This window comes from Quercus robur, chromosome 4 (assembly GCF_932294415.1).
Source record: "Quercus robur chromosome 4, dhQueRobu3.1, whole genome shotgun sequence".
NCBI classification, from domain to species: domain Eukaryota; kingdom Viridiplantae; phylum Streptophyta; class Magnoliopsida; order Fagales; family Fagaceae; genus Quercus; species Quercus robur.
In genome coordinates this window covers 46639999-46663263 of record NC_065537.1, presented here as the reverse complement: position 1 = coordinate 46663263, position 23265 = coordinate 46639999, and the positions used below count along the sequence as shown (strand labels likewise).

At 33.2% G+C, this 23265-nt stretch overlaps 3 protein-coding genes across 4 annotated transcripts; 2 read left to right on the top strand and 1 right to left on the bottom strand.

Annotated features, from left to right (window-relative positions):
* Positions 1–3020: 3020 nt before the first annotated feature.
* On the top strand, positions 3021–5394 carry LOC126722352 (40S ribosomal protein S25-4-like). Its single transcript, XM_050425506.1, has 4 exons — positions 3021–3210; positions 3322–3396; positions 3697–3831; positions 5094–5394. The coding sequence occupies exons 1-4, from the start codon at positions 3208–3210 to the stop codon at positions 5205–5207; spliced, it is 327 nt and encodes a 108-aa protein (XP_050281463.1). The 5' UTR covers positions 3021–3207; the 3' UTR covers positions 5208–5394.
* Positions 5395–7307: 1913 nt separating this feature from the next.
* Positions 7308–9566, top strand: LOC126722349 (replication protein A 14 kDa subunit B-like). The gene is made up of 3 exons (XM_050425502.1): positions 7308–7581; positions 8703–8961; positions 9313–9566. The coding sequence occupies exons 2-3, from the start codon at positions 8706–8708 to the stop codon at positions 9375–9377; spliced, it is 321 nt and encodes a 106-aa protein (XP_050281459.1). The 5' UTR covers positions 7308–7581; positions 8703–8705; the 3' UTR covers positions 9378–9566.
* A 6196-nt stretch (positions 9567–15762) lies between these two features.
* Positions 15763–23019, bottom strand: LOC126722346 (pentatricopeptide repeat-containing protein At4g18975, chloroplastic). Of its 2 annotated transcripts, XM_050425499.1 has the most exons (6): positions 22660–23015; positions 22461–22589; positions 21780–21899; positions 20210–20353; positions 17717–17929; positions 15763–16171 (listed from the first exon to the last, which is right to left on the bottom strand). In XM_050425499.1, the coding sequence occupies exons 1-6, from the start codon at positions 22687–22689 to the stop codon at positions 15977–15979; spliced, it is 831 nt and encodes a 276-aa protein (XP_050281456.1). In that variant the 5' UTR covers positions 22690–23015; the 3' UTR covers positions 15763–15976. The 2 variants fall into 2 exon arrangements, with proteins under 2 accessions (XP_050281456.1, XP_050281457.1); XM_050425500.1 differs by lacking the exon at positions 20210–20353 and having other exon boundaries at positions 22660–23019.
* Positions 23020–23265: the final 246 nt, after the last annotated feature.

Sequence of the window (23265 nt, the reverse complement as noted above, 5' to 3'; positions counted from 1 at the left end):
CATATCTTAATGAAGTGTGCATTTCTATTTTTTGGAATTTGTTTGAGTTGCTGTTTATCTCATTTTTGTGTTATTCGTTTTGTCATTTTGGTTTTGAGTAGTTTCATCTTGATTGTCCTTTGTTTATTCAAGAGAAAAAACATAACTTACACACATTTATAGTTGGCAGTTAAAATGGAAGATAACCATTGAGAATATAACATCACATAGATATACTTTGGGTACGTATACATCCATTCTAATTGGTGCCTTCCAAACCACATTTCCCTAAGTTTCCCCATTAGGCTTCATGTGCTTGGTCATGAACCAAATAATACATATTTTTAGTAAGGTAATGAAGTGTTTAGTGGCAATTCTAGAAGCTTTGTAGGTCTAGTTATGGCTTCCTTTAGCTTCCTAACCGAATTTGTTGGAAAGAGAGAGGAGATGACTGGCTTCAACCTTCATGCATCAACACAGCCTTTATGTTTTGTCAACATCATTAGAAATCGGCTTGCCAAGGAAGGGTTTAAGCTTAGCTTGACATGTGGTCCCTTTTGACTTGATTTCACAAGCTGAAGGTGATTGTAGTGGGTTCCAACTGTTAGTTTAGTTGTGCTAAAACTGAATTGTAATCGACCTAACCATTTTAATCATCCACAAGAACTTTAGTTGTTGAGGTTTGGCATATGGACTGGATTATTTCGGTTGGGCCTTGTCATTGAGCTTTTGGGCTTACATGTCCCTACAAAATAAATAGTTTTGCCATGGGTTTGTAATATACATGGACTTTTGTAATTGAAATTTTTTGTGGAAAAAGTAAGTATAATTCCCATAAATTTGTAGAAAAATAGTTTTATGAGATGGATAATATGTCATAAATAATTTATGTTTCCCATGAGTTAGCATATTTGCTAGGAAATTTAGCATGCTAAAATATGTTGTTGCCAAAGATTATTAACTCTGGGCTTTGAGCATTATATAATATTTTTTTCAAATGATATTTGGGCTTTAATAGAATAATTGTTTGCCCAAAAATTAATAGTTTTGGGTTTTTGATAAAATATTGCCAAACTAGTATTGGGTTTTTTGTAGAACATTGCCAAAATAATATTTGGGTTTTTAATAAGATATTGCCAAGAGTAGTATTTGGGCTGTTAATAATATTTTCAATATCTTGTAAAATATTGCTAGGTCCAAGCTTGGGCTTTGATAAGTACTACCAGGTGTTTCTCTTGGGCTTTGTAATAGGTGTCGTGTAGCAGTGGACTTTGTAAAGGGTATCGTGTAGTAACGCACTTTGTAATAGGTGTTTTGTAGCAACGGGCTTTATAATGAGTTTTGTGTAGCAATGAGCTTTATAAAGGATACCATGTAGCAACAAGCTTTGTAATAGGTGTCGTGTAGCAACGGACTTTGTAAAGGGTGTCGTATAGATAAATGAGTTTAAGCTTTTTATAGAGATGGTATAACTTTATGGCCCAATTTTGGTAATGATATGAAAAATATTTGTGTGGACCCAATTTTGGTAATAATACGAAAATATTTATTTGGGCTCAATATAGGAAATATTTGTGGAGCCCAAAATAATTTATGAGGCTTGTATGTGAGTGGGCAAATGAAATTAGGACATGTGGCATGTGGAAAAAAATTGTACCTCAATGAGAATAAAATAGTGTTTTTGAAAATATAGAGTAGTAAAAAAGACTTATAGGAAATGGTGTGATGATAAATATTATATAGGCTATTCATGATAATAATGGTTTATAATTATTGGTTAGTAATAACCCATAAAAGCCCAATGGCTAGTTTATCTATTATTTCCCAATGACAATTTTATCCTTTATTGCCCAATGGCTAGCAAAAATAAAAAATAAAAATAAAAATGTTTGAAACCCATATCCACATCAACATGTGGTGCATCACAAGAATGAAATCATAGTGCAAAATAATAATGAAATGAAAAATATGCACAATACATTAAATCTGGAACTGTTTGCACATATAGAAGAAAGAATAATTTGGGAGAGGTGGTGAAAGAGATAAAGAAGACTCATTGATACTACTATTTTCACCCCTATTCCTCAATATTTTGTAACTCTTTCATGGTTGAATGGGATTTTGTTTTGAAGTTAGGGTTTTAGAGGCAAATCATGGCTTGCCTTGATTGATAGTTAGGGTTTCAGAGGCAAAACATGGCTTGCCTTGTTTGATATGAATGACAAGTTTTTATATTAAGTTTTGAGTGTTCTTAAATGAGGCTTTGGACCCTATATATGTTAAGCAAATGGTTATTTTAATTTGGGTGAAAAAATGATTTGCCTTTTAGCATAATTTATGAAAAGTTTTGTACTAAGGCCAATAGCTGCTTTTCCCTAGCTAGTTCTTGGGAAGCTGGTCTTAATGGTGTCTAATAGCCAAGGTCAGGAAAGGGTGCCAGCTAAGCTAAAGGGGCTAAAATAGATTGGTTATAATGTTTAGCAACGTACAAAAGGAGCTAGAAGCCTCTAATTGGGTGAAAATTTTGGCTACCAAATCCTTTTCACGAACCTTAGGTGCTACAAATGTCCTTAGACCACTTTGCAACATTAATGTTTTGGGCTCATGCAAAAGGCTAAAAAAAAATCTACTTATACCTTCTAAACTATACTCTCAAACTCTTTTTATGTTATATAGACTTGAACCATTTTTAAAATAATAAAGTAAATTATAATATATAAATTGGGCCTACAAGGATGTTGAACTCGCTCGAATCAGGCTTATAGAAAATGTGTTCCAAGAATGAGTATCAACAACAGTACGATGGATGTTTAATTTAAGACATCGAAATTTACATTACACTTATTACCCATGAGCCACCCACCTTTTTTTTTTTTTTTTTTTTTTTTTTTAACTCTTGAAATATTGATTTTCTTAGGACTCTACATCCGATTAATCAAATTTTAATTAATTAAATAATTAATTCTGTCGATTTCCCTTAAAAAAAAAAAAAATTAATAGTCAAAAACCGGAATACACCTATTCTAGAAAATACATTTCCTAGTCCATGCATCCAAACACCCGACCACGCTTCCATTGCGTCTCAAAAACCCTAGCTATCTCTCAGCCACACAAAGTACCTATATAAACCTAATATTTTCCCACTTACGCTTCCATTTTGCTCCGCAGCATCTTCTTCTAACCCTCACACCCCAGAAGACCTAGAAATCAACTTCGAGAGATCACTCAATGGTACAAACCCTAACCTTTTTGCTCATTCTAGCTTTCTATTTTCCTGGGAAAATCGATTTCTGGAATTGGATTTTTCATTTTCCATTTGTTTGTTTGTTTTTGATGATGTAGGCACCGAAGAAGGAGAAGGCTCCTCCTCCGTCCTCCAAGCCCGCTAAGTCCGGCGGAGGCAAGCAGAAGAAGAAGGTAAATTTAGGGTTAGGGTTAGGCTTGAATTTCAATATATTCAAGGCTTATTATCGATCTATATTCTATATGATGGCTATAATAGGACGTTGTTTTTGTTTTCCAATTGTGGGTTTAAGTTTTTGCTGGATTTGTAGATTTTAAGGATTATTGGGACAATGGGTTATTGGTAATTGGGGTTTTGTGTTGAGATTTGGAATATTTTATGTGGTACTGATTTTTGGTTTAATTTGGTTTTTAGATTTCTGTGTAGACTCTCATAGGTTGTTCGGTTTTTTTTTTTTTGGCTATTATATGTAGAAATGGAGCAAGGGTAAGCAAAAGGAGAAGGTGAACAACATGGTTCTGTTTGATCAGGCAACTTATGACAAGCTTCTTGTTGAAGCTCCCAAGTACAAGCTTGTCACTCCTTCAATCTTGTCTGATCGCATGAGGGTATGTTTGAGATTTGCTTTTTTCGTTGCCATGTATATGTTTTGTTGGCTCGTATTTATGTTTATTTGTTCGTACTTGTTAATGTGAATTCTCTGCATATAAAGTGTAGTAACTACAGCAACTACCACAAAGCAAGCATGCTCGAGTAATACAACCCAAACTATACACTAATTCTAATACACACCCTCCGAACCCAAGTAGCGAAACACAGCAAACATACTCTAATGTTCAAATACTGAATTTGATGACTTTTTAGGCCTCTGTAATAGATTCCAAATAATATCTGAGTATTCTTCACTTTCCGAAGTATTTTCTTAAAATGTTGTTTCATCTTTTGGTGGGCTGTCCCTTTTTACCATGAAGGAAATGTGAGCATCTAAGTTTTTGAATTTTCTTTTTCAATTACAATGAGATTTTCAAGACTAATAACAGGGGCTTTCCCTTCTTTCCTTTTTGTTAATAATGTCGCTGCTATTCGAGTTTTAATAAGTTGCCAATGAGCTATGGCTCAAACAGGCACTCTCTCCTTCCACAAAAAATGAGTGGAGGGTGAGGTGGTGTGATCAAATCATTAGGTGTATGTGTAACCTACCAATAAAAAAATATGTATTTGTGTACTGTGCCTTCGGATCTGATCATTTTTATCTTTGTTTTCTCTTTATTGTCACCTCCTTCCCTTGTAAAACCAAAGTGGAGGTTAATGCAATGCTTCAAGACCCACTGTGTATAACTTACCCATAAAAAATATTACTAGTTTTAGTGCTTGTATTGACATCATTCCAGAAAGGTTGTGTAAGATGGTGTAAAGGATGATAAGAGAGTAAAGAAGTTATAAAACCATGTCATTTCCTCTTTTTGATTCTTGGAAAAGAATGGGTAAAGGGAATGGAGCAGTATTTAAAAGGCTAATTAAGATAATAAGTTTTAAAAACATATTGCAGCGATATTTCACTTATAATGTATCTTTTCCCATGCACGGACTGAATCCTTTACTCGATTTTTTACCCTAAGAGGTAGCAGGTTGGCTAGGGACAGCACCTAATGAAATGGAGGTTTCTAGTTCAAATCCCTCTTTACCCCCAACTCCTTGGCACAAAACTTATAAAAAGATCTTTAGTGGCAGTTTTAACTGCTGCGTTGTGATCATTACCTTGAATTTTGTATTCAAGACAAGTTGCTTTGCTTGCCATTAGTTTATGGCTAAATGTACATAATAAATGATGATTATTGATTGTTTTTTAATACTGCCTTGCAATTTTCAGATTAGTGGATCTCTAGCACGCAGGGCAATTAAGGATTTGATGGCAAGGGGTGCGATCAGGATGATCTCTTCTCATTCCAGTCAGCAAATCTATACTAGGGCCACCAACACCTAAATGATAGAATTTTGTTCTCCAGTTGAATATGGAAAGCTAGTTGTTCCATTTAACTTTGCTTTTTAAATTTTTGTTGGAGAGCTTTTATCGTCATTTGCAGTTTGAATGTTTAATTTCTTTTGTACTTCATACTCAGTTTAATTTTCCATGGAAGTAACATTATAAGCAGTTTCCCAGTTTCTATTTTTGTTATGAGATCTTCAATGTTCTATTCTCCCATATGCAAGCTGTGCACGGTCCAAAAGTGCATGGAATGTTTAGTTTTGATCTTTAATGTTCAATTCTTGATGAAAAATGTTGATTGAAAGGGACTAGCTCGTGGATTTGTAGCTATTAAGACGTAAATTGTTGATTTAATCTCCCAAGAAACTCGTTAGAGTTTTCTGTGCCATTTGTTTATTCATCAGATCTAAAATCATGGTCAATTTGTAGCTCTCAATACTTGTGACCAAATTGACTGTGCGGGCTACTTTATATTCTATGATGGGCTGAATATGTCAAGTTCGGTTTATTCATAAGTGATGTTCAAGTAATCAACAAGTATTTTGGGAAAAAGAGAGCTTACTTTACATAAATAGTGCATATAATTTGCAAATGGAAAATAATTCAGCCTCTCTACCGACAATCCTTTTATTATTATTTTGAAATTGATGAGCCATGGACAAAAGAGAACTGACTGAACTTTTTGCTAGTAGTTTTTAATTTGAAGTAGGATTTAAATATGTGTTTGTTGCACGTTTTATCTCAGTACACATAGTGTCATAAAATAAAAAACTGTACACAGATTTTGCGCCCACATTAGCTTCTAGCCTTTTAAGTAACGCTCTGCTTGTTTTGGTTTCGATGGAAAATTTTGTGTAAAGATAGTTTTCCGTGTTTTATAGTGTTTGGTAGCATAAAAAAAGATAAGTCAAAAGAAAATTATCTTTGGTCAACATAAAAAGTTTGGCTTATTTTTAGAGATTGTTTTTCACTAAATTTTTTTAGAAAATAATTCTATCTCACAGCAAACTAAATAAGGGAAGTTAGGAGGTTATTTTTCAACTCATTTAAAGTTACTATTAAACATTGAAAAATGAAATAGTTTTATTGAAAATGATTATTGGAAAATGACTCATTTTCTAAAAAACATCATTGTTGAAACAAATAGAGCGTAAATAGTATATTTGTCAAAACATGATATTATATATGTCAAAATTGTATCTTGAATCTTTTTATTATTATTTATTATTAAGTAAGTAGTATATTTGTTAAAACATGAATAGTATCGTGAATCAATTTTCTTGTAAAATACACAAATACTTAATAAAATTAAGTATTATATAGATATACATGTATAAAGGGTATTTTTACTATAAATTTTAAATATATTCAATTAATAACTAATTTATTTAAAACATATGTAATAATATTTAATAAGTTAATTAAATAAATCAAAATGGTCAAAACAATGTCAAAGTTTGGAAAATCTATCAACTAATCAAAATATATGACTTGACTCAAAGACTTTAAAAGTTGGGAAATAATTTTTTTTAGAATACAGAAACAGTTTACTAAAAACTATATTTTTTTAAAAAACACAGCACGAAAAAGAAAACTAAATTAAACCATTATTATTATTATTTTTTGTTGAGAGACAATTATCACATGAATTTCAGTTAGCTTAATTAGTAAAGTTTCTAATAGTTGAATAAGAGATCCGAGATTCAATCTCCGTCTACATAGAAAATCGATTGGTGTCTGGATTTAATGATAAAAAGTTATCATTAAGAGTGGACGTCATAAGTTAAAATTCTCTTAAAAAAAAAAAACTATTACTATTGCTAAATGAGAGGGATTGGGGAATTTGCAGTCCTTGGTTGGGATTTAATCCTCCAAACTCAAAAAATAATAACCTGTTTCCATTGCATACAATTGGTCTCTTATAATCAGATGACCCTTGTACATGTTGTGAGAGGGTTGTTGCATACCACCTCCCCTAACTAAGCCCCCTTATTCAAAATATTTTATCATAATGAGTAATGACATTTTTAGAATGTGTGTTTTAGATAAACTTGTTCTTAACTTCTTATTGACTTATTTACTTCAAAAACTTATATGCTAAAAACTAAAAAGCAAATCCAATATTCACAAGCCAGCCAAGCAGGCCAAAGTCCCAAGTACTAAATTAATGAATTCACATGTTCCCGCCAAAATATCCACTACTATTTTGGAGTGCCTTTAAAATCCCCGCCTTTTTATCTCTCTCTATAGAAAGCTGAAAGTCTGAGACTGAAAGTGAAACCCCAAATTCTCTTTTACTTTTAGAGTTTTAGGATCGATTCGAATTCGCCGTACCCATCAGATTTTCTAGCGTTGGAGCAAGCTATTATAGGTAAAGTTAAAATCTTTCAATTTCTCAATCAAGAGTGTAGATTCTAGAAGCAGATAGTATGTATGTATGCGTAATGGTTGTTAATTGTTCATTCTGTACTTTACTTGGAAGTTGGATCAGATCTGAATTCTGAATCCCAACCTTTCTCTTGTCCTTTGCCTTCCAACTGTTTGATGTTATGCCTCTTAAGCACGATTCACTAACCAATTTTGTATTTTTGAAATCTGGGTTTTTTTTGTATTTTTTTGTATTTTTTTTTTAATTTTGTTACCCTTCTTAATCTTAAAGATGCTGAACAAATATTTTTAGACATTGCAGTTTTTTTATTTTTTATTTATTTTATATATATATATATATATATTTTATTGTATGTTTGGTTATGATTCTTGTATAAACTATAACTCTGATGTGGTTAAGTGTGAGTGGTTGAAAAAAAGGGTAAGTTCATGTAAAAGTAATCGTCCGCTACTTATAGTTGCCCACTTTAGCAAGTTATGGAAAAAGTTGTGATCGCAGAAGAATTGAAGCTATAAAGGTTTTTATCATTGTTGTATAAACTATAAAGTGTACCCCCATTTGGTTTATGTGGTTAGTCACATGGAGCTCTTTCTTTCAATTTTGGTACTCTCCTCTCCGGGGCACTCTTTGTATATATAATAAGAAGAGAATTGGTTCATATGGGGCTCTAAAATACAAACCTGATTAAGGATAGTGTCACTCTGTGTTAAGTTCCTACCATTCTCAAAGCAAAAGCTAATATTGCGAATGCATTCTTGTTAACAGCTACTTGTAGTAGCCAATTAGCCCATTTCACAATCCAAAAGGCTAATTACCAATGCTATTTTTAGGAAGTTTTCAAGTGTTTCACCCGTAATTTTGGCAAGTCTAGTAGAGATGTTGCGCTGATTTGATGAGCTCGGGTGTGAAAATATAATTTATTAAAGGAGATGAAGATTGACTGTGTCACGTGTTGATCTTTAGCAAATTTGGTTTATTAATTGATTGAAGGCATGCATTTGTGCCTTTTTATTTGGCCAATTTGGGAAATGTTATGTACAATTTTACTGCAAATTCAAACCTACAGATCTGATGCCGGTTTACAATGCTTGTCACTTTTTCAGGATATGGATACATCAAGCCCTTCTGTTTTTGTCAATGCAGAGTTGTTGCGCGTGCACGTAGGAAAGAAGGTGCGTGCGGTGGTTCACGTTATTCAATCTGATGGTGAAATCACTACTGGGAAATCAACAGATGAGCACCAATTGATTGTGAAAGGACTGCCACATGTATCTCTTATGAGTTATGTTGAGGTGATTGGTATTGCTGAAAGTGACCAGTCCATTCGCGCTGAAACATGGACCAACTTTGGTAACACTTTTGGTACGAATTACTTACAATAAAATCTTTGGTGTTCTTGCTATTGCTCATATATTCATTGCATTCATACTTGTAAATCTTCCATTGAAATCTCATTTGGAGTAGCCAAATTTCTTTAGGTTCTTATATTGATTCCTTGGTTTTCAGCTTACTTGAATTCCAAACAAAGTATAAACTTAATTAAGGATTTTCATACAATTGAGTAACAAATTCATGGTCATCCTGTTATTATCTCTCTCTTGCTCCCTCTCCTTGTGTTGTGTTATACTTTATATAGATTCAAACATCAACATGGTGCTACAGTTCTGACTTCTGCTACTTGGTATCTGAGTTCTGAAACCTCTTTTTTTGCAGACACACAATCGTACAATCAGGTCTGCCAACTAGCAAATGGGGAGTTTAAAGGTTTGTTTCTTTAGGGAGCAGATCCTTGAACTAAGACAGGTGGGATTGTGGGAGTGTAAGGAAAGGTAGTCTAGTAACAATTGCGCAAAGTTGGTGTTTAAGATGGACAAATTATTACATGTTTATGTGTGCGAATACTATCCAAAACTTTGATTAAGGTCCAGTATCTTACTAATTAAGTTTTCAGGTCTTGTATCCTCTTAGTATAGTTGAACGGTAGTACTATTTTTTGTTCTTTAATGTACTATAATTAGATAATATCTCTTAATTCCATTAAAAGGACCCGTATCTGTTTAAAAAGGCAGGGATCTCACCCTATTGGTACTATAACAAGTTTACAAGATGATATGGTAATCAATGTGATTAGTGTCATATTAATAATATAAGTAAAACTCTAAATTAGTTCTGTTATGTTTAAAAGGCGTACTTTTTAAAGGTTTTATGTAATGAAATTTGCAAAAGATATACCTTATGACTTCAAATTAAAATTACATACATTACAAATTTGGATAGAGGCTACATGTCATGCAACAATGCCTTCGGACATTCCCCCCAATCATTATATTTTATATAGGAAAATGTTAAAAATATTATAAATTTTACTAAATAATCTTTACAAATTGATGTGATAATAAATGTGATTGGTGAATTTCAAAATATAACAAAAGAAAGTTTGGATTATTATTGTTATTATTATCTGTGATTAATGACATATTAATTTATAAAAGTTATAGTCCCTCAGATTTTTATTTATTTTTTAATTTTTTTATTATAAAAGTTATATGAAAAAATTTGAAATATTCTAGCATGGAAAAAAATTGTATGCCTCTTGGATGATCAATTGCAATAAAACTATAGGATCAATATTGTTTTAGTAATTAGTACAAGATGACTTGAGATGATATTTAAGATATTGGCAAATAGGCTAAAAATTATTATTCCTCGAACCATATCGGAAAATCTAAGAGTTTTTTTTTGTCCCAATTATGTTGATCATGAATAATGTACTTTTTTTTGTCTCCATTAAATTTGAAACCTTGCACTTCATGAATATCAATTAATAAAGGAGGACAAAAACTAACGTATTTTCTGTAAATGACAACCTTCTCTTATGTAAGGCTTATATAGTAGGATCATAAAATATGATGTAGATCCTCCAATGCTATGAGGAGGCCTCTAGACAAAAGCTAAACCTAGAGCAAACAACACGTTTCGAACGTTCACTGATAGGGAGAATCAAAAGCCAAATGTTCAATAAGGGTATGGAAGAAACTCCAATGTTGGATGGAAAAGCTTCTTTTATAGGTGCGTAGAGAGATCCTAATTAAGGTATCGACTTATGCAATGAACTATTTCAAACTCCCAAATAAACTAAGTGACCACTAGATAGCCATGACGCGGGCCTTTTGGTGGGGACAAAGGCAGAGGAATGTAAGATTCATTAGATCAAGTGGACCAGTATGCATGCCCAGGAGGAGGTATGGGATTTAGACATCTAAAAATTATTTGAGCAATGCTTATTACATACCCACTTGTTTTTAACTGAAATTATTAGTCTATGTGCATGTTAAAAACAGCTAAAATTTAAAAGTGGCAACTAAAATTCACCGTTGAAACTATTAGATGACAGATCTAAGTAAGTAAGGTTTGTAAGATTTCCAAGTGATGTTGAAATTGACTTAATAAACTTGATTCCTGATAGATATAAAGAAATAATTTGTGTGAGGTCATCAAGTGATGTTGGAATTGACCTCGTAAAATTGCAATCATTAAGAGCCAAAATCTTCAAGGACTTCAGATTGTCAATAGAATAAGGTAATTCTCCTGAAGAGCTTATTTCAGAGAGATCTAAGAATTTCAGGGAACTACTGCTCCAATTAGACTTTGGAAGAAAACTTTTAAGATTGTTATTTTCCCCTAGATCAAGGGTTTGTATACTGGGAAGGCAGAGGAAGAGGCCAATCATATGGCGGCGTGTCATGTTGTGACACATGATGCCATCCCAAGTACAGCAGTCAATATCTTATGTGGGCATGGAAAAGCATTGGAGGGGTTGAAAGGTTCTTTTTGAAAATGCAGTAGTTGGAGGAGGGGGTTGGGGAGGGGAATTTGAACTCTAGATGTCTATGTTGGAAACACCAAAAAGTGTGTGTTGAGTTACATAGCTATAAAGGTTCATGAAGAGGAGTGTGGCGGTGGGTTGGAATTGGGGAAAAAGTGAGGAAATTGAAGGATAACTGGCTTCCAACTCAACCAGTTTCGAAGTGACTTTTCCGTTCAAATTTCTTTAGGAAGATGCTTGAGTTTCGGAACTATTAGATCATGCCTTTGTGTGGAAGTCTAATTTAGTGGATGTGATTTTCCTTTTCCACAAAGCTGCACTCATCAAATGTTTGCCTCTTAGTAAATGACACTCTCATTTGGACAGGTAATGCAAGGAGGACGCTTTTTGATGAAGAGTGCTATGCGATGCAAATAGAAGAACTCTAGCAAAACTGTCAAGGGGAGAGCTCTTGTATTGTATGGAGAGACAACACAAAATGTGGAATAAGATCTAGCAATGAGGAGAGCTTTGGTGTTTGCAGTGGACATTAGAAGCGGAGAGCGAGTCCACTTCTACTATTGCAGGATTGCAAGAGAAAGATTCATCTCATTCAAGCTTCGGACATTTCACGTCTGAGTTTGTTTGAGCATGTTTCAAAGATATATAATAGTGCTGCTTTAGCCTCAGCCGCTGAGGCAAAAATATTTAGCCTCAACTACAGATGTATTTTCCTCATCACAAATAAAAAATCAGCTATCAATTAATCGATTTATCAAAATAAAAAAAAATAAAAAAAAAAGGAAAGAAAAAGGAAGAGACCCGAGATCAAATTGTTTTAATATACTATTTTGAGGTTATTGTAAGTATATAACACATATGTCGCGCCAGTTCTAAAATAAATAATACTTTCTACAAATATTATGTATTTTAATAAAATTATATGAATACGAAACATTTCTAAAATATGCTATTTTAAGAAAGATGGGTTTAAACTAGAATAAAAGAGGATTCAAGTTTAAGGGTAATGTATACAACTGCGCATCCTTGGTGCGGTGGTCACTTTACAAGTATAAATGCTTATGAGGTGCTGGGGGCAAGGGCTGAAGTTTAAGTCTCTAGAAGGGAGTTTCACATATATACACTTAGATTATGATAGAGTATAAATTCTATCTTGTATAAAAAAAAAAGAAAAAAAGTTTAAGGGTAATGTATAGGAATTTAAATAGATAAATATTGCTTTCATGCTCAGAAACTCTTACATATTTTAGGAAAATTTTAAAAAGAAAATACGTCTCCAATTTTTGTAAAGAAGGAATAATATTTTTACCACAAATATTTAATGATGTCCATAACTATTTTGGCATTTTTATACCGGCAATAAGTAGTGAATGAGTGTAAGCAGCATAAATCCACATTTTCCTATATTTTATATAGGAAAATGTTAAAAATATTATAAGTTTTACTAAATAATCTTTACAAATTGATGTGATAATAAATGTGATTGGTTCTATCAAAAATTAATAAATAAATGTGATTGGTGAATTTCAAAATATAACAAAAGAAAGTTTGGATTATTATTATTATTATTTGTGATTAATGACATATTAATTTATAAAAGTTATAGTCCCTCAATTTTTTTTTTAATAAAAGTTATATGAAAAAATTTGAAATATTCTAGCATGGAAAAAAAATTGTATGCCTCTTTGATGATCAATTGCAATAAAACTATAGGATCAATATTGTTTTAGTAATTAGTACAAGATGACTTGAGATGATATTTAAGATGTTGGCAAATAGGCTAAAAATAATTATTCCTCGAACCATATTGGAAAATCTAAGAGTTTTTTGTCCCAATTATGTTGATCACGAATAATGTACTTTTTGTCTCCATTAAATTTGAAACCTTGCACTTCATGAATATCAATTAATAAAGGAGGACTAAGACTAACGTACTTTCTGTAAATGACAACCGCTCTTATGTAAGGAGGATCATAAAGTATGATGTAGGTCATCCAATGCTATGAGGAGGCCTCTAGACAAAAGCTAAACCTAGAGAAAACAACACATTTCAAACGTTCACTGATAGGGAGAATCAAAAGCCAAACTCCAATGTTGGAAGGAAAAGCTTCTTTTATAGGTGGGTAGAGAGATCCTAATTAAGGTAGTAGTTCAATCAGCATCGACTTATGCAATGAAATATTTCAAACTCCCAAATAAACTAAGTAACCACTTGATAGCCATGACGAGGGCCTTTTTGGTGAGGACAAAGGCAGCAGGAATGTAAGATTCATTAGATCAAGTAGGACCAGTTATGCATGCCCAGGAGGACAGGAGGAGGTATGGGATTTAGACATCTAAAAATTATTTGAGAAATGCTTATTACACACACTTGTTTTTAACTGAAATTGTTAGTCTATGCGTATGCCAAAAACAATTAAAATTTAAAAGTGATAACTGAAACTCACCGCTGAAACTATTAGATGACAGATCCAAATAAGTAAGTTTTGTAAGGTTCCCAAGTGATGTTAGAATTGACCTAGTAAACTTGTTTCTTTATAGATATAAAGAAGTAATTTATATGAGGTTATCAAGTAATATTGGAATTTATCTTGTAAAATTGCAATCATTGAGAGCCAGAATTTTCAGGGACTTCAGATTGCCAATAGAATCAGGTAATTCTCCTGAAAAGTTTATCTCAGAGAGATCTAAGAATTTCAGGGAACTACTATTCCAATTAGACTTTGGAAGAGAACTTTCAAGATTGTCATTCCTTTAGATCAAGGGTTTGTATACTGGGAAGGCAGAGGAAGAGGCCAATCACATGGCGTGTCGTGTTGTGACACATGACACCATCCCAAGTACAGCAGTCAATATCTTATGTATGCATGGCAAAGCATTGTAGGTGGTTGAAAGGTTCTTTTTGATAATGAAATAGTTGGAGGAGGGGTTCGGGGGAGGGGGAATTTGAACTCTAGATGTCTATGTTGGAACACTAAAAAGTGTGAGATGAGTTACAAAGCTATAAAGGTTCTTGAAGAGGAATGTGGCGGTGGGTTGGAAGCAGGGAAAAAGTGAGGAAATTGAAGGATATCTGGCTTCCAACTCCAACCAATTTCGTAGTGACTTTTCCGTGCAAATTTCTCAAGGAAGATGCTTGTGTTTCAGAACTGTTAGATCATGCCTTTGTGTGGAAGTCTAATTTAGTGGATGTGATTTTCCTTTTTCACAAAGCTGCACTCATCAAATGTTTGCCACTTAGTAAATGACACTCTTATTTGGACAGGTAATGCAAGAAGGACGCATTATGGTGAAGAGTGCTATGCGATGCAAATAGAAGAACACTAGCAAAACTGTCAAGGGGATAGCTCTTGTATTGTATGTAGAGACAGACAACACAAAATGTGGAATAAGATATAGCAATGAGGAGAGCTTTGGAGTATGCAGTGGACATTAGAAGCGGAGAGTGAGTCCACTTCTATCATTGCAGGATTGCAAGAGAAAGAGTCATCTAATTCAAGCTCTGGACATTTCATGTCTGAGTTTGTTTGAGCATGTTTCAAGGATATATAATAGTGCTGCTTCAGCCTCAGCCGCTGTGGCAAAAATATTGGGGATGCAGTAACATGGCTGGAGGAATCTCCATTTGCATTGCTCACCACATTACTCAACTACAGATGTATTTTCCTCATCACAAATAAAAAATCAGCTATCAATTAATCGATTTATAAAAAAGAAAAAAGAAAAAGGAAAGGCCCGAGACCAAATTGTTTTAATATACTATTTTGAGGTGATTGTAAGTATATAATATATATGTTGCAACAGTTCTAAAATAAATAATACTTTCTACAAATATTATGTATTTTAATAAAATTATATGAACACGAAACACTTCTAAAAGATGCTATTTTAAGAAAGATGGGTTTAAACTAGAATAAAAGAGGATTCAAATTTAAGGGTGATGTATAGGAATTTAAATAGATAAATATTGCTTTCATGCTCAGAAACTCTTAAATATTTTAGGAAAATTTAAAAAAGAAAATGTCTCCAATTTTTGTAAAGAAGGAATAATTTTTTACCGCAAATATTTAATGATGTCCATAACTATTTTGGCATTTTTATACGGGCAATAAGTACTGGATGAGTGCAAGCAGCATAAATCCACATATTTGCTTGGTTAAACTTAAGTTAAAACTTGTGTTCTTAGTTTTCCCCTAATTTATGCTTTGGTTAAAAGACTGAATTCTTGATACTATTGGAGCTCTCATCAGCAGCATTCCAGATGTATGCAGTCAGTGAATTGCTCTACCTAGCAAAATTCAGTAGCTTGCAAGTAATAACATTTTGTAGCCTTGAAATGAAAAATATTTTGTGAAACTATATAAATCAACAAATGCCAAAGAGCCAACTTCTAAATAAAAAAGAAGTTTACCTTTAACATCTTGTACAATTTTTTTTTTTTTCCCTTCTTTGTCAGTCTTTAAAATCTTTATACAGTAGGTTTTCATTTTCATCAGAAATCAACTGACAAATGTGGACTAAACATGTCATCATGGCCTACAAGGCCTTACCTTATTTCTTCTTTTTCTTATATGGGCTTATCCTGCCTTTCTTGGGGGATTTATTTTCTGTGAAAAGATCATTGTACTTCTCCAGCACCCTTTGCTTTTCCTCTAGTAAGCCCAACATCTCATATGCATCGGCCACTCTCTGCACTATTGATTTTTCAGGAGGTTTGCGATCAAAAGCTTCAAGGTTTTTGAAGAGCTTTCATATGCAATTATGAAAACAATATATTAGTCTAATATAATCTGAAAAGTGGTTGATTAAATCCACTCAAATATCAACATAATAAGTCTGCCAAGCATACCACATCTCAAAAGTGCATATATAACCATGTAAACTGATAATAGCAAAAATTCAACTACTTCCTTAACTTCAGCCAGTGGTGAAATTACTGATAAATAGCACATCTTCATGTGCATTGAATTTCAGTGTTCACTTTTCTAAACAAAATATTAATGGTGATTAAGTAATGGATGTCTTTTTTAATTATTTTTTGCCGAAATGAGAATGTTAAAATGTATAAGTGGAAATATACGAAAAGATAGGATCCGAAATGAGGAAATTTGCTTAAAGATGGGAGTAGCCCCTATTGTTTAAAAGATGATGGAGAGGTGCTTGAGATGGTTTGGCCATGTTCAGATGAGAGTGCCTAATGCACTAGTAAGAAAGAGTGAGTTGATCCAAGTATAAGAAACAAAACCAAAAATCACATTAGTAGAATTGATTAAAAAAAAAAAAAAAAAAAGAGATGTCAATTAAGGAAGTAATAGAATGTATACTTTACATAGAATAGAATGGAGGAAAAGAATACATATGGCTGACCCTAACTAATCTGTTGAGTATTCATAAACAACCCCAAAATTTTGGGGCTAAGGCTTGTTGTTGTTGTTTTAATTACTTTTTGCAAGTACAACAACTTTCATTTGGGGTTTACTTGATGGAAGAGAAATGGGGGGGATGGAGAAGGGAGAAGGTAAATTGTGGAAAAGGGGAAAGAGTTTTTATGTATTTGATCCCTCAATATTTAAGGTGGTAAAATAAAAAAACCACTCCTTTCCTTTACCTTTATATCCTCTCCCAAAAAGTACACCAGTGGCAAAGCAATATCCTCTCTACTTCCCCTGCTCATCATATCCCTCTTTCCATCCTTCCACAGATAATGAAGATTGGGGTGAAGTAGGGAGGAGAAGTAGAGAGGATATTGCTTAATAAACTAGATATTTTCTAGATAAACCCCTTGGAAGGGCTGCTAGAAACAATCAAGCCACTTGTAGGCTCCAACTTTGCAGGACATATAAAAGGGCAGCTAGAAAGAATGGCTCTTAGAAACAATCAAGCCACTTCTGGGCATGCAGCAACATGAAGTTTGAACGAAGGAGCTGCTAGAATGGAAGTACCATCACATTTTTTAAGCTCTAGCTTCTTAAAAGGGAATATTTATAAAATGGCTGCCAAATTTCACATTAATGCATATCCTATCCTCTGATATATCTCTCCAAAGCATGGTACAACTAGAAGAAACCAACATGCCTTCTCCCTCATTTTTTATTTAAAAATATGGAATAAGTACTACAAACTCATAATTTAATATGATTAGCAAGGCAAAAAAATTGATCCCAGATCAGGAATATGGAATGCAAATGTGCACTAAATTATTGAATAATTTTATGTAAGTAAAACAGTAAGTTATTATCTTTCACACTTCATATAAAGCATATAACTGGTGGCAAAAAGGGAGAAGCAAACCTTTACAAGATCCTCCAGCATGTTGTTTCGATGATATACAGATATCATGAGTCTGCACAGCTGCCAAGGAACTGAATGTAGATCCATGCCAATTTTCTGTACCCAAATCTTGTGTGCTTCTTCTGCTCTATGGTCCATATCTAAAGCTCGTATTAGTTGCCCATATGTTCCCAATGTGGTTCCCTGTCCCTTGCTTAGCATCCATTTAATCACCTAAGAGATTAACAAAGGAATATAACATATAAATCATAAAAGACACATAATGAATCAGTCTTACATTTATATTCTTATTATTGAAATAGAAGTTGAAAATAATTATTTACTAATTTTCTCGGTTCTCAAAAAGAGATTAGAACACAACCCAATACTTGCATGCTGCAGAATTATGAAAAGTTTGGAAAAAGGTTGCACAAACATGAACTGCAAGCTTCTTTCTGTAAGTCAAACATAGAGCTAAACAGACAGGGCGAAAAGAAATTGCTGAAAGTGTACCAGACATTATCAAAGACCAAAAAAGGGGGGGAGGGGGGGGGGGGGGTGGTTGACGAACTACAAAAGCCTTTGAAACACAAAGGTGGTAATAAGGATTCCTTAAATATGATTCATTTTGTTAATTACTAATATATGACTTTGTGTAATATAAGTCAAAGATAGCTAGTCTCAACTGTCCTTAAAGCATAAATATGTATTTCTGTATGTATGTATGTAATATAAGTCTCAGATAGCTAATCTCACTGTCCTTAAAGCATAAATCAGATTCTAATAATTAGCTACTTGTAAATGCCCTAACCATCTTAACAGTTGGTTCTTGACCAATATCTGCCGCAGAAATTATAAAGTCTTGACATATTGTGGAGAGGGAAAGAAACCAAACAGGAGAGAGAGAGAGAGAGAGAGAGAAACCCGAGAGAGACGTACTCTTCTGCTTGTAAAAATGTGACCCCCAATTTTTATTTGGAGAAATACTTCTAGGTTTATGCATTCTACATAGATCTACTCACAAACAATGTCTGCCAGCCTCGCCCTCATTCACTAATTCACTTCAGGTAATAGTCCACATTTCATAGGGACAGTTGTTGTATTTTAATACTTCAAACTCCTTTATTAGTTTCCTTTTTAATTTCTGAATTTGGAAATAGCTGGTTGCTAGCATTTACCATAGTACAGTTTCGCTCTTCTTGTTACTGTATGAAACAAGTTTTCAGTGTCTAAAAATTTATATCAACATTTTAAATGAGTGATTAAACATAAAATAAAAAGCCTTGCTCTCTTAATGATATTTCTATTACTTATTATCCTGAAGACCTGTCAAACTACTTCACCTGTATTGACCAGCATCAACAGGTCATCTGCCCCAAAACAACCCACAATTTTTAGAAGTATGTATACCCTGATCGAGCAGTCCGACTCGTTTTCTCTGTAATGAGAACCAGGACACATTTTTTCTTCTTCTTTGGGATACAAAACTCCACCTAATTCTTTTTTGAAAAAGAAAAGGATGAAAACTCCTCTACCTGACCTGACAACCCACTTTAATGTCAATATCTCAGTGGACCAAGGTCCTTTACAAAAGTAGAGAATATAAATCTCAGGTTGGACAGCTGCAGCAACAATGACTGTGCATTTCAGTTAGAAATTAGATGTCTAATTATTTTCTTCCCTTTTTACCTAAGCAAGCATAAGGGAAACAGACAAGCTGAGAGGCTTCAATGTCTTAACTCTCATCTGCAAGAAGAAAGCAAGCCAACTAGGATTCATTCTTATTTTGGAGAAAGAAAAAATTTAAAATTTAAAGATTGGCCCCATTAGAACCTTTAAATTATATCAGCACCAACTTGGAATAACTTCAGGATATAATGTTTCAAATCTGTATCAATTACTGCAGAACCAACTAGGAATTTGCTAGAAACTGGAACATGCAGGGAGCAGTGTGTGCCTACGTCTGTATATCGTGGGACAGCCAAGTGGGCAGGTCAGATGAATATATCACCAAATCTGCTCAAAATCCTTACCCAGGCAGTTCAATTTATGCAAATTTAATCCCCCATATCAATAGAATGTGGGTCAGTCCAATGTGTTTATCTGCCAAAACCTCTTTAGCTAGAGAAAATGAGCATGAATGCTTGCAGTGACCCAGTGATACACGTGCTTCTCCATAAAGATTAGTTGTATTGCCAGTAGAGGTTTTTAAACTGAGATCTATAAACAAACAAAATTGCTAATAAGACTGGATTAAGATATATAAGCAAGAAAAGGGAGCTAAAACTCTTAACTAGACGAAGACTTCTTCTTCACCTCAGTCTTGCAGTTGTCTTGAGAATTTTTTTAATACTCCTCTCCGTCACATTTCTTCATTTTATTTTGGAAGAGATCTTCTTCTCTTCCTCATTTTTGAAGTTAAAAAAAAAAAGGCATAATTGCATATGCTTCATTTTTTCATGTGCATGCTTATAAATACAGACACAGAAGAAAGAGAGAGAGAATGGCTCATACCTGAATAATTCTATGCCATTGCTGTTCCTTCTCAAGAACAAGCAACGCCCTCTTAAGAGATGCAATAGGAAAGTTTTGCTCCCATGCAACCCAGGCATCTAAAGCACCATAAACAGCCTCCTTACTATCCTTAATATCAAGAAGCTGCATAATTGGGGTTATTTTAACAGCTTGTCTAGATAGGCCTTGTAACAGGTAGAAAAAACAAAAGAAAAATAAACCCGAGCCCGATCTTTTGGACAACAAAGAGCAAAATAAAATTAACGTACTATTATGACAAGAAGAAAATGTTTGGGAAACGGTAAAAAACTCATTGACAAAATCAACTAAATGTCATCTTATGAACAAGCAAGAAAAAACTTATAATAACATAAGTGCAACAATTTGCTAATAAATTTACAGCATTTCTCAAGAAAACAAATTGCATGTACATGGAAAAAAAAAACATATTTGTAGCATTTACTATATATTAAGAACAATTAATAGCAATAATAAATATATAGTTGACATATGAAGGCCTCAATCACCAAAATATAAGTCGTTTAATACCTTTTTAGCCAAAATACACTATTGGTCTCTAAAATTTAGCTCAAGAGTGATTTTATCCTTGAAGACTAAAGTGATCACTTTGAGTCCCTTAGATGATGTAGCCAAACTTAAATCTAACATGTAGAGACAATAAGTGATCACTTTAAGTTTGTTAGTGACTAAAATCAATCACTTTTAGTTTTTCAAGTACTAAAAGCGATCTCTTTAAGTTTGTTAGGGACTAAAAATTATCCATTTACACTTCATGGACTGAAAATGCTCATGGGCTAAGCTTTAGGGACCAACAGTATATTTAAGCCTACTTTTTTTATTGTCAAATCCATGATTAAGGACTGAAAAGCTACTAACTAAGAGCCTAAAGTGTAATTTTAGTGACTTGTATGATAATCACTTCCTGAACAACATAGAAAGTCCAGGTAAATCATCTAAGCATAAGGATAAAAAGAGTTCTAGTTGAAATCATAGCAAAGCCTTATAATCATCCCTTCTAATGATCATGGTACATAGTGTGAACGGATTGAATTTCGGACATGTTATAGAAAGTGACAGGCTCTGCTGTGATTTACAAGGGTTCCAACAGATAAAATGCATCATCCTGAATGGAACAATCCAAGAAAATTAATGTATGATCATACCATAGGATTAATTTGAGGGTTTTATGAAATGAAATTATTCCAAAGAAGAAATAGTCAAAAACAAAAAAGAGAAATAGTGAAAAAGTATTTACTTTCCATTAGGAATAAGCAGCTAGGTTGTGGTATATACATTTCAAGAAATGGCTGATAACATCATATTCATAGAGCTCATTGCATACAACAAATTTGAAAGATGCTTGCTACATTTTTTTTTTTTTTTTTTGAGAAGTGCTTGCTACATTTCAGTTTAGAAGGTCTGAATCAATAATCATCATCACTATCAAAAGTGAACATTCACAAAACTTCCATCCTATTAATAAAAGAACATAGACACTTTGCCCATTGCGTTTTTTTATTTATTTTAAAATTCAAAAGGTTATACTTACTGTATTCACAAGAAAATTGATCTTGTCCTTTCTCGAAACGTTCTCCCCAATTTGACGCCCTTGTATGCCTCCAGCATTTTGATCTGGAAACTGACTCTTAGCTGGGCTGGCAAATTCATACTAGAACATCACAAGTCATTGAAACAATCCATTAATCAAATCCCTTAGATCCTCATAAAAGCAAAATTACAAATATCCTATCAAATTACCCAAATTTTTTGTGCCAAAGCAAAGCTGTTTTATATTAAATTTATATTTGAATGGATTTGGCCAAAACAATCTTTTTTATTTCTTGAATGAGTAACCTTTATTTATTTATTTATAATATCTTTAATTTTATTATGTAGGAAAGTATCATTTGGTATTATACCTAAAAAAATAAATTAAAAATGGAAATTAAAACTTTGTTGATTGGCTGTGTTTGATTTGGACATTTAAAAGTGCTTTTATAGTTTTTATTTCATAAAATTCTCATTCTTACTCATTTGTAGAGGCTAGAGAAAACTAATGTTGACAATCTACCGCACAATAGAGATACCAAACACCCAACAAACACTGTGCAAATGCATATTTTTTTTTTCCCTCGAAAACATAACACATTTTTGTAGTGATTGCCAAACACTACCTTGATTCAAAAAAAAAAAAAAAAATGCAGTAAGTAATTCAAATAGAAATATATACCTGAAATGATGCCTTAGCTTTTGCAGTGCTTTGGTTAGATATCTGAGATTGATGTAACAACATTGTACTGTAACTGGAGTTTAAAAATTGAGCCCTGACTACTCCTCCACGCTGAGCTAATCGGTGAAGCTGTATGCAATAACAAAATAAGCAAAAAAAAAGCAGAGAAAGGAAGAGAAGGAGAGATGCAGAAACTCACCAGAGAAGACATAGTAGACGATCTCCACATGGCTGTGAATTCGGGAAGCCCAAAACAATTGTCACTTTTCAAAGAATGCTGGCAAGGAGCATATCAGCAAGACAAGGACAGAAATAATCAAACATAGACAGAGAGAGAGAGAGAGAGAGAGAGAGAGAGAGAAGGGTGGGGTTAGAATATTAGTATTAGATTGAAGAGAAGACTGTAACCTAGAAGACTAGGACTGGGATATTAAAACCCATCTTAAACCCGATAACAAAGGATTGAAACTTATGATAAAACTTGAACAAAGTTAGCAGTGCCGTCCGGTGGCGGAACTAGAAATAAGGGGCTCATGTTCTGTTTGACATCGGCGGACGGATTATTTTTACAAACTTATTTTATTATTCAGTTTATTTTTATCATTCAGTTTATTTTTATTACTATTTATGAGTTTATTGTATTTTTAGTATTATTTATGGGTTCACTGTACTATTTTAATTAATTTTTACTTTAATTTCTAGTACTTTCAGTAAAAATTTTTCAATTTCAATAAAATAAACGGATACCAAACGGACTTAAAAAGTCAACTTATTTTACTATTTAACTTAGTTTTGCTATTATTCA